This window comes from Tachyglossus aculeatus, chromosome 9, assembly GCF_015852505.1.
Source record: "Tachyglossus aculeatus isolate mTacAcu1 chromosome 9, mTacAcu1.pri, whole genome shotgun sequence".
Classification (NCBI taxonomy): Eukaryota; Metazoa; Chordata; class Mammalia; order Monotremata; family Tachyglossidae; genus Tachyglossus; species Tachyglossus aculeatus.
In genome coordinates this window covers 57,076,497-57,093,623 of record NC_052074.1, presented here as the reverse complement: position 1 = coordinate 57,093,623, position 17,127 = coordinate 57,076,497, and the positions used below count along the sequence as shown (strand labels likewise).

At 41.3% G+C, this 17,127-nt stretch overlaps 1 protein-coding gene across 2 annotated transcripts in view; it reads left to right on the top strand.

Moving 5' to 3' along the window:
• Positions 1–17,127, top strand: part of CHN1 (chimerin 1) — a 147,749-nt gene that overhangs the window by 60,875 nt on the left and 69,747 nt on the right. Inside the window, exon 6 of one of the 2 annotated variants that reach the window (XM_038751095.1) lies at positions 5,337–5,625. In XM_038751095.1, the coding sequence (XP_038607023.1) occupies positions 5,337–5,625 (289 nt within the window). Of the gene's footprint in view, positions 1–5,336; positions 5,626–12,590; positions 12,645–17,127 lie in introns of those variants that run through there. The other variant, XM_038751096.1, reaches the window with a different exon arrangement.

Genomic DNA, 17,127 nt, shown 5'->3' with positions numbered 1-17,127 from the left:
TTTCTGTTGAGCATTTCATCTGGTTCTGCTCAACCTTCAGTCTCCCAGGCCTCAATCCTATGGTCCGAGCTGGAATAGGCTGGAGGAGAGAGAGGGAATTCTTCCGAGAGCATTCGGAGATGCCATAGACAGGGCCCCAGTCTGCACAAGTGTCTCCTTTTAAAGAGTGGGTTACTGTGCAGGGGCTTTTGGACCTTCAAGTCGTGGCTCAGTGGAAAGAGCCCGGGCTTTGGAGTCAGAGGTCATGGGTTCGAATCCCAACTCCACTACATGTCTGCTGTGTGACCTTGGGCAAGTCACTTAACTTCTCTGAGCCTCAGTTCCCTCATCTGTAAACTGGGGATTAAGACTGAGCACCCCACGGGGGACAACCTGATCACCTTGCATCCCCCCCCAGCGCTTAGAACAGTGCTCTGCACATAGTAAGCGCTTAACAAATGCCATCATCATCATCATTTGTTCCAGAGCATTTTCCTAGCAAATTACATAATGTTAAATGAATGGAAATTGCCATCCCCTGAGATACAGTTCCAGAATCAACTTCCAGCGTTTTGTAAATATACTTAAATGATTATAGAATATGAAATTGATTAACGGTCTCCCTGTCACAGTAGGACAGTCAACAAGTCTGTGACCTGTTGGGTTGTTGAATTCTGGAACACACTGCCAAGAAAGGTTGTAGAGTCCACTTTTTATAAAACTATCTGGAATAATAGCGTAGGAGTATGTCTGCTCCGAGACAGGTGGATGGATGAGATGACCATCCCCCCCGCCCGCCTCCAGCCTCCACCAACTTCCTTACAAACTTCTGATGCTTATACTTCTCAGTCATCTTGGCGTTACATCCTGATCCTGGTTTGAAAGTATATTTAGATAGAGAATGCTTTATATTAAATTCTCGTGGAGAAAATAAAATCCAAAAGACACGTGCTTCATGGGCAGGCACAATCTTTTATTGAGAGTCCTGTTTTGGGGTTTTTTTTTGTTGTTGTTGTTGTGGTGTGTGTGTCTGTGTAAGTGTGTGTGCTTCTGTTTTCATGCTGATAGCTGAATAATAGAAGAAGTGGCAGCATTTATTATACATCCACTTGGTGCTGTACATTGCACTAGGCCCTTGGGAAGTACAGAATAAAAAAGTGACATGATTGTTGCCCACTAGGATCTTACTCTCTAATGGGGAGGAAGCACGTAAAAATATTCAAAACTAGAATGGCCAAAATAAACAAGTTGATTGGGCATAAAAAGCATGAGTCGTAATGTGGTGGGAAATTTAATTGGGAAAAGCTTGGTGGAGGGCTTTTTAAGAGGGCTCTGAATGTGGGGTCAGCTGAGGTCTGTCTTATGTGGGTACAAGCCAGGGGGACAGCTTGAGTGAGGGGATGGAAGCTGGAGAGCTTCCCCCCCATCTTACCTCCTTCCCTTCCCCACAGCACCTGTATATATGTATATATGTTTGTACATATTTATTACTCTATTTATTTATTTATTTATTTATTCTACTTGTACATATCTATCCTATTTATTTTATTTTGTTAGTATGTTTGGTTTTGTTCTCTGTCTCCCCCTTTTAGACTGTGAGCCCCCTGTTGGGTAGGGACTGTCTCTATATGTTGCCAATTTGTACTTCCCAAGCGCTTAGTACAGTGCTCTGCACATAGTAAGCGCTCAATAAATACGATTGATGATGATGATGATGATGATGGAGAGGTGAGAGTGAGATACAGCTAGAAGGTTGGTTTGGGGGTGAGAAGCCTGGCTTAGATGAGGGAAAATTAGTTTACATTAAAAAAAACAAACCCCCCAAACTGGCATTTTCCCATGTTCAGCATCGCTAAAGAAATGACAGCAAGGATGCCACTTTACTGCAAAAGACTTAGTTGTAATTCTCAGGAAAGAAAACATTTCTAGGTGTGACGTTAACCCTCCGGCTCGTCTGCTAATAGTTTTGTGACAGTTCAGCTGAAGAAGCAGTTTTGGCGGGGCATCTCAGAGGAATGTTCTGGCAATCTTGGGGGCCGATATGGTAGATTTTTTAGCATAGTTTAGAACATACTCCTGAGTATGCTCTCACACAAACACAGAGTGAGCCCAGGCTACACCCAATATTTTTTTTGCCCAACTTGAAGGGTTTGTGATTTGGGGGAATGGGGAAGATTGGGTAGGGCCTCACTCATCACTGGTGTCTTTGTAATGGGTGGGGATAAAAAAGTTTGAGGAAGCACTGGTTCAGAGAATGTATTTTGATACCTCTCTAACTATCCGGATGGTCCCAAAATTGACTAAATATTTCAGTTAGATTGGCATATTAAAAAAACCCCACCAAATTCCAGAAGATGTTTTTAAAAAGTCCAACTCCATTTTGTAGATTGACCGCTGGAAACATTTGTAACATTTTATTGTTTTTCTTAGACGAGTGTGTTGTATATGCTCTGTTTTCTGCTTTTTAAACAGAAAACAGCTGTTAGCTTGAAGTTCCTCCCTGAAAAGAGCCTTCTAAATTCTTGAATATCAAATCACACTTACTACGTGGTAAAATATTGAAGTAAAATTCCAAAGGATGTCCTTTTATCTCTCCTTCTCTCATTTTGTAGGGGAAAAAAATGGAATAACACAAATGAGCGGACTGTTCCAATAGTGGTAAAATGAAAGGAACAGTGTAAAGGGGTTTTTGTTCCTATTCAGAACTGGGAGGCTAGTACTATATCTTTTGTAATTTTCCCAAATGGTATCTGGGCACAACATTCCACTCCTTTTTTAAAAAAATGAAAACCAAGCCTGGGAATTGGTGGAGAAACAGATATTCTGTCTAGAAAGTAGTAATTATGTACAGAGGTAGCAATTCAAGCAGGAGGTTTTCTATTCTGTTTAAGGGTTGAGTACCTCTTTGGAGAAAAGAGAATTGTGCTGGGTGGAACTCTATGGAGGGGTTTGCTTCTTGGAGTCCAGCATAGTTATTTGAAAATGAGTTGTCAAGGGGGGAAAAAAAGCAAAGAGCATGAAATGTAAGTGTAATGAGTGCTTGTCTTTGACAATAGTGAATGGGGGAAAAGAAGCTTGATCCTTGCATGTTTAACAATTCAGTACATTTTGCCTATTAGAAGTCAGTAAATAGGAATGAAGCCCGTGCAGTTGAGTGACTTGCTTTAAGCACTAGTATTTCACCGGAGTCCTACATTTCTTCAAATGTTTCTTACAGCAGAAAGGGCAACTTCACAAAAATGTAACTTGGAGTCAAGGCCTGGAGATGTACTCTCCCTAGCACTTAGTACAGTGCTCTGCACACAGTAAGCACTCAATAGATACAATTGATTGATTGAGAGCCTTTAGTGAGGCAATGATTGAAGGTTAGCCTTGTCGAAGCAATTGTTCTTTAGTTTTCTAAAAAATTGGAGGATGTTGAAAAGCAGCTACAATTTTTTTTTTACTTCCAGTTCATTAAGAGGTCTTTGGGAAGTCACATGAGGAGGTAGAAAACTCATCTCCAAAGATGAAGAAACTTTCACAAAATTTCCGTACTCATTTATTGGTAGATTAATAATATAGTTAGTGTGAGCCTGCTGTTGGGTAGGGACCGTCTCTATATGTTGCCAACTTGTAAGTACAAGGGCTTAGTACAGTGCTCTGCACACAGTAAGCGCTTAATAAATACGACAATGAATGAATGGGGAAAAGTGGAAAACACGTGACAATTCCGAAGGAACTTTTGCATGGGTAGTCACTTTAAATTCTTCACTAGAGTTTTGTAGCACCCTTTGTTTTAACTCTGCTGTTATTATAGTTTTCTGTGCTTTGAGGTAGTTTCACGTTCTTCAGCTAATTGGTTGGATTCCGTTGCTTTGGATTTGTTCAGAAATTCTTTCTAGAGTGTCTGTCATCTCTGGAAAATGGACATACTCTCCCTTTCTTTTGTGTCACCTATGCACTTAAGTCCGTACCCCACAGCACTTAAGTAACATATCCACAGAGTCTGTTGCTTTCCCTATTGTAATATAGCCTCTGTCTCCCCTGTTAGATTGTAAGCTTCTTGTGGGCAGGGTTTGGGTCTGCCTATAAATCTATTGTACACTCCCAAGTTTTTAGTATAGTGCTCTGCGCACAAATTGCTCAGTGAATACCATTGATTGGTTGCTATCACATATACTAGACTTGCAGAAAAGTAGGACGTATTTGTGTTGTCATACATTCGTGCAGTTTCCTTAAAATGTTGTAGTTAATCATGTACTCACAGAATAAGGTGCCTGCCAAATCCAGTAGTGAAGTGGAACTTTACTTTTCTCATTTGCTTTGTTTTAAATGATCTGAGAGGCAACATAAAGAGATGCACATCTGGAGTACCTACTGTTCTTTGGCTCTCCAATAGCACTGGAGTCAGATGCTTCAGGAATTTGGGGCTTGCATCCTTTCATAGATGCACATCTGGAGTACCTACTGTTCTCTGGCTCTCCAATAGCACTGGAGTCAGATGCTTCAGGAATTTGGGCCCTTCATCCTTTCATTGGAAGTGTTGATGGTTTCCTTCTCCCTGAAATCTCTTGCATTTGCATGTAAAGGTCGCTGCAGAAAGTGAACAGGAAACAGATACTTGAATTTTCAAAAAGGGATTGTAATTCAGGTAAAGCCATATTTCTCTCTAGTTATGAAGTGGCACTAAAACATGACTTCAATCCAGAGTGTAGAATCACTGGTATCAAAGAGTTTATGGGTTAGATTTGGCATCTTGGAGTGATTGGCTTGGCAAGGCTTCAGAAGCCGAACACCAAGACTCTTTGTTATCTAACAGAGGGCTGGTTTTTGGCCTTTGTCCTGAAATGAAAGTTTCTTCCTTGTGTCTTATATTGTTTTCATTCTGGCAGTGGTCCTACAAGAATTGAATTCTGAATGGCTTCTTCCTACAAAACATCAGGGTGTAGAGGTCAAATCTGTATCAGGTCTCTTTATTGATCAAGCCAATCGGTTTTAGTATGAGAAGCTGTTTTATCGGCGTGCCAAACAGTTGAATGTAGAGATACCAATGCTAAAAGAAACCAAATCCCAAACTCAGTTGCAAAGATTGTTTTACAGGCATGATGAGGTAACTGAAAAAGCATAAAAAACAGCAAATCCCTCTTAGGGTAGGCATGAGTTTGGCTATTTGATGGTGATTACTAGCCTACTTGCTTCAGTTTCAGATGTTCAACTTTTTTTATTCCCCTTCCAGACCATACACAGAGATCAGCCACAGCTTATTTAAACAAACAAAACGGCACACAAAGAACTCCCAGACTTTTTAACTCTTTCAAAAAGACTTTGCTCGCATGCTTTTCTCAAAAAACGTCTTTCCCATTTCATTGAGGCAGATTTGGAAATCAAACCAGAAACTTCAGGCTCTACCACGATGGCAAGCACTTTGTTGGGGAGAAACGGTTTGAGTCCATCCACGATCTGGTGACTGATGGATTGATTACTCTGTATATTGAAACCAAGGCAGCAGAATATATTGCCAAGATGACGATAAATCCAATTTATGAACACATAGGATACACAACTCTAAACAGAGAGCCAGCATACAAAAAACATATGCCAACCCTGAGAGATACACAGGATGAGAGAGATTCTACAGGAGAGGATGGGGTGTCAGAGAAAAGGGTAAGCTACTGTGAAAGCCACGCTTTATCTTTTTCTGTTTCCATTGCTGTTGAGATAGCCATCATTGCTAGATATTTAATACTTATGTACAAAACTTCTGAAAAAAATGTGCGTTTATCTTGTGTCTAGCGTCTGAGGTGCTGATATTTTCATATATGTAACTCTTGCTTTACCAATACTGTTTTTTGTAAGTTGCAATGTTTTAGATGTTTAATATTTTAAACTCAGTTTCTTTTTAATTCAGGAGCTTTTTGTTGATATGAGCAATATTTCCTTGAATTTTCCTTCCAGAGGTTCCATAATTTAGGTCTTTTCAATAACAAGGTATTATGTTAAAAGAAATCGCACGTGCAGAATCAGTCTGTCGGAAAGCAAGTGAATTCTTTTTGACATCAGTATGCCTTGAGCCAGATTTATCTGTTCTTAAGATGTAGTTGTTTCGTAGTTTGTGTTTCTCTGATTTTAAATGCCCAGGGCTCCTTCAGGTGCTAAATTAAACATAAGGAGTGAAATTCCTCAACTTTTCCCCCGAGTCAGTGGCTCACTCTGAGGGTGCCCATGAGTTTCACTTCCTCATCCAGCCTTTCAAGAGGCTTGTGACTTGGAGAACTAGGATGGGCTCAGCCATTCGCAGTCCTCCATTCAGCCATTGCCCCAGAACTGCAAGGAAGAGAAAATGGATAGCGTCTCGATCTAGGAAAAGCACCCCCTCGGGTAGGTCTCCAGGTCATCAGTGGCTTGGGGACCACAGGGCAAGCCCAGCTCCGCTTACTTAACTCTCTGGCCATTTGACGACGGAAAAGGAAAAGATAGTGGCCAGGTTGGGGGTGGGAGAGTTTGGGTGAGTTAGGGAGCTTGAACTCACCAATTGTTGAGCTCCTTGGCCGCTGCCCATCCGATTCTGAGTCTCCAAGAGATTCTCCTAAGTCCTGCCCTCTCCTCTTTTCTCCAGAAGTCCAAGGAAGGGTTGCATGTTGGACAGGCATATCTACAAGGCACATGGGAGGCCCAGATAAGGCAAAGGCTAAACCTTTCTTTTCTCCCTTCTTCCCTACTTCCCTTATCCCCACTCCCAGTTATGACTTTGGGAAAACGAAATGTCTTTGGTCATATCATAGGGGCTAATCTTAGTCTTGGAGAACTTAGGTCGAGGATAATAATAATAATGATGGCATTTATTAAGCGCTTACTATGTGCAAAGCACTGTTCTAAGCGCTGGGGGGATACAAGGTGATGAAGTTGTCCCACGTGGGGCTCACAGTCTTCATCCCCATTTTCCAGATGAGGGAACTGAGGCCCAGAGAAGTTAAGTGACTTGCCCAAAGTCACACAGCTGACAAGTGGCAGAGCCGGGATTTGAACCCTTGACCTCTGACTCCAAAGCCCGGGCTCTTTCCCACTGAGCCACGCTGCTTCTCTAATGTAAAACTATAGCATGAGTTTTGGAATTTTTAATTACTAAAGCATATATTGCTAAAATTTAAGTTCTGGCTTGTATCGTCATTTTGTGTTTATACAGCTATTGTGACTTTTTAAAAATGCCATGACTTAATGACTGGTACAGGTTTAGTATATTTCCATTTTCACTGTCTAAGTCATCCTTCATTTGTTTAATGACATATTGATCACTTTTTACTGCAGAATAACTAATATTTCTATTATATTTCATAAAGGAGTGAATTATGTGAATATTATATTTATATGTATATGTTTAATTATTTGGAAGTATTATCACCCTTCACATCATAGTTGTTTATGACAGCATCGTCTTCAGCAGGGCATTTGTCACGGTAATCAGCTATGCTCAGAATTCCCCTATTTTCATTCCCATTATTGTGACTGGGGCCCTTGATCAAATATGCTTTTAGAAATCAGGCTGTGGTCTGTTGGCTGCCACGGATGTAGCCTCTAGTTCTTTGAACTTGAGAGTACTTTTCCAAATCCCATTTTCCTTAACTTGCATTCTTAAAATGAGGTCATTTAAAATCTACTTACAGAAAATTAGTTTGACTTCATTTACAGGTGTCATCCAACAGGACAAGGATATGGGCATTTCAGCATCTTGAAATACTCATTCCCTGTCACAGTGAATGGCACATACGAGCAAAATGACTACTCTCAATTGGCCCAAAGTACCTACGTTTGAGGGTTGTGAAAAAATCATTCAAAGAATTTTAATGGACAGTCACCCATCTCTCCTACAGTCAGCAGTACAGTTTTGGAATCTGGTCACTTTATAATAGGGAGAGAAGTCTCAAAGAGAAGAAATGTTGGTCATGAACAGTTTGGGAGTAAGGAGAGTTTCAGAGTTTATTTCTCAGAAATAGTTAAGGTTCTAGTAGGGATGCCCTTGAGCTGTTTTTGGAGAGACGGTAGGATGATGGAAGGCCATAATCTCTTTTATCACTCAGAATTTTGATTGAAGACCTTTGGTGCATCCTTTCAGCAGGACACTTTCAGCAACCAAAGAGTAACGTGGTTTTTTCCTCAGGAACTTTTCAAATGGTTTGCTCTGCTTGAAATTTAAACGGGTGAAAAACCCTAGAAAGGTTAGCTACGTAATTGCAGCAGCCTGCACCATTTGTTGGGAAGTTATGAGCCGCCCAACTTCCTTCGTCTCTAAAATGGCTTTGCTTCAGCACTGTAGATTGGCTCTCCGCCCAGGTTTTATGAGTTTTTCCTTTTTATTTGCCTTGGAACTCTATCTGAATAGTTTCTGGTTCAAGTGTGGTGAGTGTAATATGTTTACTTCCATACATACTGTACTAAGAGTCTAGTGCAACAGTTTTTATGAGCGTTTACTATGTATTTATAAAGTTCGATTAAAATAACAGCCCCCAAACCATGCTAGAGAAATATGTATGTTTTTTATGTAACTGTAAAGGAGACATTACTCAAATAAAATAAATAATCTGCATCTTAGAACTGGTAAGAGAAAGAACCACAGGCCCGGATAAATCAGAAGCAATTTTGCTTTGGGATTTTATAGGCTGACATGTAGAATTATTGAATGGGTAGTGATTGCTTCTATAGGTATTAAGGTCTCCACATTTAATTTGTGGGTTCTGTTGATCTTTGCCAGACTAAATAATGTGTGTGGGGACTTTTTGCCCTCAGGACCTCTCCTGGAAGTTTAGGAATGCCTGTAAAAGCAGACATGCTCCATATTAGTTGGGGTTTTAAAGGCAGGTTTACATGCATTTCTGTTCCCCTTTTTTCATACTCTGGATTGGTGATCCCCAGAGTGCACGAGGCTTATAAACGTCCATGAAATTTGAAATTGACAGCTAATGGAAGCCTGCAGAGAACTGCTAGACCTACTGGAATGCTTTTGGTGCCACCATAAAATGAAGTGGGTGCTGTTCCCTGCCATTTAAGATGGCATCAGAAGGAACCAGCAGGTCTGGCTGTCGCTTAAATGAGCCCTACCCACCCCACCGTAAGACCTCTACTTAAAATTTAATTTTCTTGTTAAAAAAAGAGAAGAGGGCATGTCAGGCACGAAGTCTGACTGAATGCTCCAGATGTTTTGCTTCTTTAATTATGGAGGTTAGGAAAGGGCTGGTTTTACCTCTTGTAGGGAGGTCAGTATTAACCTGAGTAAAATCCACAAAGCAGGATTGGGTCAGATTAGCCAAGTGATGGTCTTCTTTTTATCGTGCCTGAGCTGATGTCACAGACATCATGCAGAAAACTGGCTTGTATTTGTCCTTCGATACACACACACCCCCCCCCCCCCCCCCCCCCGATTCTTTCCGGGCTCCTCTCTGGAAAACACAGCTTTGGAGGAACAAATCCTTTGCTTGTCCATATTCCCTTCATCTGTGTTTCCTATCCTTCGAAACTTCTTGAGTGCATGGCCTGCCCTCGCTGCCTTTGCTTTTCCCCTTCTAACTCTCACCAGGCCAGAGTGGGTCCATGTCCAGATGTTCGTTAGAGAAGTGCAAGCCTGCCTTCAAGGTTTCCCTTTTATCCCTTTCCCTTTACTATCCCACCTGTCTCCATTTCCTGGCCAATGTGCATTGATTGGCAAGGGCTTGCAATTGGCATGCACTTTTAAACCCATTGATTCCCTGAGGTGAGGGCATACCCATCGGCATCCAACTTTGGGCTGCGCAAAATGAAATAAAACCCGAAGTGGCTCAGATCAAAAATTGGGGAACTCTTTTGGAATGGTTTGAGACCAACTGGTCTCCACTGAAACGATTAGCAATGGAAGTGATTAGAAGACAGATGGAAGAGGGAGGCTCTGAAGATAAACATGAATTCCACATCTCAAAAAAGCAGCCTAAATAAAGAACAAAATTGTTGTTCTGAACCAGCTCGTGTTTGGGAAGATTTCTGTATGTAGGCCAATTACATAAGTAAAAATGACTGTGACGGAGGAGGTTTGGGAAAATGTAATAGGAAATCCATTTTTAAAGAGCTTAGGTCATTATGAGCATTGCTTGCATGGAAGAACAATGCATCCCCTTTAATAAACTATCTAGATAGATGTGAAAACTTTTCTCATCTATTTATGAAGATTTTATTCTGTGAAACACCATGGTAGACTGTGACTCAGTTTCAAGATCTGGATAATTCTCGTATTTTCCCATGCTAGGCCGAGCAAATAAAAACAAATACTTGAAAAGGGGGAAAAGTTTCTTTAAGCTTAATTATATTTTAAGGGGCCTTGAAACCTATGTAAAGATTTAATTTTAAATATCTCAAAGTTAAAAAAGGAATAGGTATTGATTTTAATATATACTTCTATAGTATCTTAAACAATATACACATGAAAGTTTTAAAGAAAGGTCTCTTGGATACAGTTATGTTATGCTCTAATCTCATGGTGCTCAGGGACTTCTATAGAGTAATAAAAATGAAAGCAAGCTGCTGTACCCAGAGGACATCAGTACTCAGGCAAGAAGATCAATCAGTCGTATTCATTTAGTGCTTACTATGTGCAGAGCACTGTACTATGGGCTTGGGAGAGTACAATAAAATAGAGTTGATAGGTTCCCCACCCACAGTAAGTTTACAGTCTAGAGTGGGGAGAGAGACATTAATTTAAATAAATAATTTATGGGTGTATACACAAGTTTGTGGGGCTAAGGGAGAAGAGAATAAAGGGTGCAAATCCAAGTGCAGTGAGCATTTATGAGGATTTGGGTCTCCAAATATGAGACAGTGTTATGAACAGTAAAAATAGGCAAGTGTAATAATAATGATGGTATTATGTGCTTAAATGCTGTAATAAGTACAGGATAGTCAGATGGGGGCCATAGTCTGAGGGAGGGAGAATAGGTATTTTATTTCCATTTTCCAGTTGCAGAAGCTGAGACAGAGATGTTAAGTGACTTGACCATGGTCAACCAGTAGCTAAGTGCAGGAGCCAGAATTAGAACCCGGTTCTGCTGAATCCCAGACATGCATTCTTTCCACTAGGCCATACTGCCTGTCTGCTATCAATCAGTCATATTTACTGAGCAATTACTGTGTGCAAAGCACTGTACTAAGTGCTTGGGAGAATACAATAAAACAGACACAATTGTTGCCCACAATGAGTTTACAGTCTAGAGGAGGTGACAGACATTAATATAAATAAATTACAGATATGTACATAAGTGTTGTGGGGCTGATTGGGGGGGGCGAATAAAGGGGGCCAATCAGGGTGACACAGAAGGGAGTGGGAGAAAAGGAAACGAGGGCTTAGGGAAGGCTTCTTGAAGGAGATGTGCCTTCAATAAGGCTTTGAATGAGGGGAGAGTAATTGTCTGTCGGATATGGAGAGAGAGGGTGTTCCAGGACAGAAGCAGGACGTGAGCCAGAGATCGGCAATGAGATGGAGGTACAGTGAGTCGGTTGGCATTAGAGGAGCAAAGAGCAGCGAGATGAAGTAGGAGGGGGCAAGGCTATTGAGTGCTTTAAAACCTATGGTGGGAGTTTCTGTTTGATGTGGAAGTGGACGGGCAAACACTGAAGATTCTTGAGGATGGGGAAACATGGACTGACCGTTTTTGTAGAAAAATGATCCAGGCAGCAGAGTGAGGTATTGACTGGTGTGGGGAGAGACAGGAGGCAGGGAGGTCAGCAAGGAGGCTGATATAGTAATCAAGACAGAATAGGATAAGTGACTGATTCACTTGGTAGCAGTTTGGAGAGAGAGGGAGTGGATTTTGTGAAGGCTGAACTGACAGGATTTAGTGATAGATTATATGGGTTGAATGAAAAAGAGGAATCAAAGATAGCACCGAGGTTATGAACTTGTGAGATGTGAAGGATGGTGGTGCTTTCTACAGTGATGGGAAAGTCAGGGGCAGGACAGGGTTTGGGAAGGAAGATAAAGAGTTCTGATTTGAACACGTTAAGTTTGAGGTAACGGAAGGACGTCCAAGAATAAATGTCGTGAAAGCAGGAGGAAATGTGAGATGGCTGAGAGGGAGAGAGAACAGGGCTGGAGGTGTAGATTTGGGAATCCTCCACATTGAGGTGGTATTTGAAGCCATGGGAGCAAGTGAGTTCTCCAAGGGAGTGGGTGTAGATGGAGAAAGGAAGACTAAGAACTGAACCTTGAGGGTCACCCAGAGTTAGGGGGTGGGAAGCAGAGGAGGAGCCTGTGGAAGAGACTTCGAATGAGTGTACAGAGTGATGGGAGGAGAACCGGGGTAGGATTGAACATGATTACCTACCCACCAGCCTTATAAACCTTTCCTCCTTCCGAAGATGCAAATTCAAGAAGTTAGTGAATAAAGAGTACTTGAGTTGGAGGATAAATACTGAAGGAAGTGCCAGGGAGGAGTAGCTGAAGCATGAGAAACATTTTGACCGCAGTATTTCAGAAGCCTCTGAATAATACTCTCCACTGATTTGAAATCCAGTGTAGAATGGTAGGATCAAGGTGAAGGACCTGTGGGCCTTCCTAAGGCCTGCTTTGTCACGGGAAGACGATGCTTTGAAAATAATGAATAAGATATGCCTGAAGGGTTTAATCTGAAATGGGAAGAAAAGGTATTGAGGTTACATCATGCCAGAAGGTACGTTTTGTAAAAAAGTCAGTCATTTTTAGTACTGTGTTCAGAGCACTGTACTAAGCATGTGGGGGGAGTACAATATAACAGAGTTGGTGGGTACATTCCGTGCCCACAGTGAGCTTACAGTCTACTGGGCTTTAATAAATTGTGCATAAATTGAGATGGTCTGAAACCATGATGCAAAGCAATTTCATTAACTTCTGTAATGCCTCCATACTGCTTCTCCCACTGTGATGAAAGGGGGAATCGCTGTCATGATAATCATACCATATTTGTAGATTATCAAGCCCCCAGACCTGCATACCTTTGCTTAGCCAAGTTATGTGGCTTTAATTGCCTCCTAAATCCATCCCTTCATTACCTCAGTTATTTTTGGAGCCTGTCAGTTTGTTTACGTCTTTTTTGGTTGGGAGCGTTCAAATGTGAACACTGTATTCCAGGTATGTTGGAGTTAGGAGAAGAGCTGTACCTTTTTTACTTCAGGCTGTGATGTCTGAGCATATTAGACCTGTGTAAGATTAGCTGCCCCTGGTTGCTGTATCATATTCAACACTCCCTTCCATTCCTCTTTAAATGGCCACTCCTCCTATTAGAATAGCATATTTCAGTTTTTCCCCAGCTTGAGAGAAATGAGATGGTGGAGAATAGGATTCTAGGGATAGGGTAAGAAATTGTCAGCCTGTACTCCATACTCCAGCTTTGAAATGGAGAGAGAATTTCCTCTGCCATGTCCTTGCTGTGTGGCCCCTTTCTAAATCTGTTATGATCCTAGTGCTCTAAGATTATTTTGTGGATGTTTTGTCTAGTGGAAGTGAACCCATTCTGGAGCACAAAATGAGGCAGGGCAAGACCAAGAGTGGGACTTCAGATCCAAACTGGGGTGGCGGAGTATGGAGGGTAGAAGGAAGGACTCAAAGGGCAAGGTGTGAAAAGATAGGAAGAGGAGATAGAAAAGGAATAGAGGAAAAGTAAAGGCTGAGGTGATCGGATAACCTGATTTGTGGTGGGGTGAGGGGGGGCGGTTTGATCCGGTATTTTTGAATAGCATTACTTCTGCACAATTCTTGGTGTAAATAACCTTTTTTCTTTTGGCTCACATATATAAAAAAAGATTTATTCTGTTTGTGCATAAATTTTGATAGGATTAGTGTTTTGCTAAACTTAGAACAGACCTCCTATTTAAGTTCTTACTGGATCACTTTGGAACTCTTTTATCCTCGGGAAAACATCTTCTTTGAAAATAAACCGAACAGCAGTTTTTTGCAACCAACTTTTACAAAAGCTCATAGAACCCTTTGGAGCAAAATGTATTTTCAAATTGGATAAACCCAGAACCTTTAGAACTTAGTTTCAAATGTTTGTACACAGGCATCATCAGGTTTTGCTTTCTTCCTTCAGACTCTTCCAGCTCTATATTAATGAGGCATTTCAAGGATTATGAAGATTTCCATAATTTCCTTTCTGCAGCTTCAAAAGAGAGATTTGCGCAGCCCATAATTTAAACCAGATCCATTGTTCATATACGGCGGATAAAACATTCCAATTAGCACTGATTTTCTTGTGAATAGTGAATGGTCCACACCCAGAGTGATAAAGCCTCTTTTAAGTATGGTCTAAGCATGGGGACTTCAACTGGACTTATATGAAAACAACACATACAGTAGTTACTGTAATTGAGCAGTTTTAAAAACATGTTTTGTTTTAAAATTCTTTCTTAGATTGTAAAACATACACTATTAATACTTATTTTGTTTCTGCCTTAGGAAACATTCTGACCTTTTAAACCATGCACATTTCCTCCTTCAAAACAAAATTCAAACCCAGTAATTGATTTTTTTTTTAATTTGAGATGGTTTTTAGACCATATATAAAATCACTTTTCCTGAGGATTACCGCATAATTATTCTGGGTTAAGCCTTTAGTGTAATCTGATTGGGTTCTAAAAAGTGCTGTTTTTCACCTTGCCTTATCCCACCTTTGTTCTCTTGATTTAAAGATTACCTTGTCTTTTTAACAGAGATGTACTCTCCTTACATTGAAACACTGAATCATTTAATTATAAAATGGTTTGCCAAGGCAGAGCAACCCAATTTAAAACGAACTCAAAACTTTATGACTTTTGACTCTCTGTAAATAAGTAACTGTGGTACTTTATAGGGTTCATAGTACAAGGATATCGCCAGAATATTACAAAATTCTAAATCTTGAACTTGCTTACGAACTAGGTGCATAGACACAAATTACCTTAGTTTCTGGATTACAGAAAATAAAGGATCTGTTGACAGATAACTAGGCATCAGGCTTTATCACCGTTCTAACAACTTAATGCGTTTCCGGACCAAAACTGAGCGGGAATTCTCCCCCTAACAATTTCACACAATCTCTTCACATTAAGACTGTGAGCCCCTCGTGGGACAATCTGATTACCTTATATCTTGTCTATATCTTATATCTGATTACCTTATATATGTACATATGTTTGTACGTATTTATTACTCTATTTTACTTGTACATATCTATTCTATTTATTTTATTTTGTTAATATGTTTTGTTTCGTTTTCTGTCTCCCCCTTCTAGACTGTGAGCCCACTGTTGGGTAGGGGCCGTCTCTATGTGTTGCCAACTTGTACTTCCCAAGCACTTAGTACAGTGCTCTGCACACAGTAAGCGCTCAATAAATACGATTGATTGATTGATTGATTGATTAGAAATGAAAAGAGAATAAATCAGTCCTTATTCTTGGGCACCATGCAAAATACTCCCCCAGTATTCTCCTCCTAGGCCTCTAGCAGCTGTCTGTGGCAAGAATAGTCCCCTTGCCTGTTCTCGTTCTTCCTGAAGCTTGGCCCTCCTTGGACTGCCCCACAGTAAAGGATGGCATTGCCCCTGGAAGAGTTGACAAGATCTTCCATGTGCCATTCAGAACCATATCTCTACAAACTCCAGTAGTTGCCCATCCACCTCCGCATCAAACAGAAACTCCTCACCACTGGCTTTAAAGCACTTAATAATAATAATAACAATAATAATAATAATAATGGCATTTATTAAGCGCTTACTATGTGCAGAGCACTGTTCTAAGCGCTGGGGAATTTACATGGTGATCAGGTTGTCAATCAATCAATCAATCGTATTTATTGAGCACTTACTGTGTGCCGAGCACTGTACTAAGCGCTTGGGAAGTACAAGTTGGCAACATAGAGACAGTCCCTACCCAACAGTGGGCTCCCAGTCTAAAAGGGGGAGACAGAGAACAAAACCAAACATACTAACAAAATAAAATAAATAGAATAGATATGTACAAGTCAAATAAATAAATAAATAAATAGAGTAATAAATATGTACAAACATATATACATATAAACAGGTGCTGTGGGGAAGGGAAGGAGGTAAGATGAGGGGGAGGGGGACGAGGGGGAGAGGAAGGAAGGGGCTCAGTCTGGGAAGGCCTCCTGGAGGAGGTGAGAGGCGGTCCTGACCCAACAACGGGCTCACAGGCTAGAGCCACAGGAACCCAGCGCTTAGAAGAGTGCTTTGCACATAGTAGGTGCTTAATAAATGCCATTATTAAACTGCCCAGCACATGCCACCCTCCTGTCCTGCCATCAAGCTCACGTGGGGCTCACAGTCTTCATCCCCATTTTACAGATGAGGGAACTGAGGCCCAGAGAAGTTAAGTGACTTGCCCAAAGTCACACAGTTGACAAGTGGTGGAGCCGGGATTTGAACCCATGACCTCTGACTCCAAAGCCCGTGCTTTTTCCACTGAGCCACGCTGCTTCTCTTATCACCTTGCCCCCTCCTACTACAACCCAGCCTACACACTTTGTTCCTCTAATGCTAACCTTCTTACTGTACCTCGATCTCATCCATCTGGCTGCCGACCTCTTGCCATGTCCTGCCCCTGGCCCTCCCTCCTCATATCTTACAGACAATTGCTCTCCCCGCCTTCAAAACCTTATTGAAGGCCCATCTCCTGTCTACATGTTTTGTTGGCTGTCTCCCCCTTCTAGACTGTGAGCCCGTTGTTGGGTAGGGACCGCCTCTATACGTTGCCGACTTGTACTTCCCAAGCGCTTAGTACAGTGCTCTGCACACAGTAAGCGCTAAATAAATACAATTGAATGAATGAATGAATCTCCTCCAAGAGGCCTTCCCTGACTAAGCCCTCTTTTCCTCTTCTCCCACACCCTTCTGCATTGCTCAGACTTGCTCCCTTTATTCATTCATTCATTCATCCTTTATTCATCTAAAAGTATCACTTTTAGACTGTGAGCCCACTGTTGGGTAGGGACTGTCTCTATACGTTGCCAATTGGTACTTCCCAAGCGCTTAGTACAGTGTTCTGCACACAGTAAGTGCTCAATAAATACGATTGATGATGATCCTCCCGCTCAGCCCCACAGCACTTATGTGCATATCTGTAATTTATTTATATTGTCTGTCTTCCTCTCTAGACTTTAAGCCTGTTGTTGGCAGTGAATGT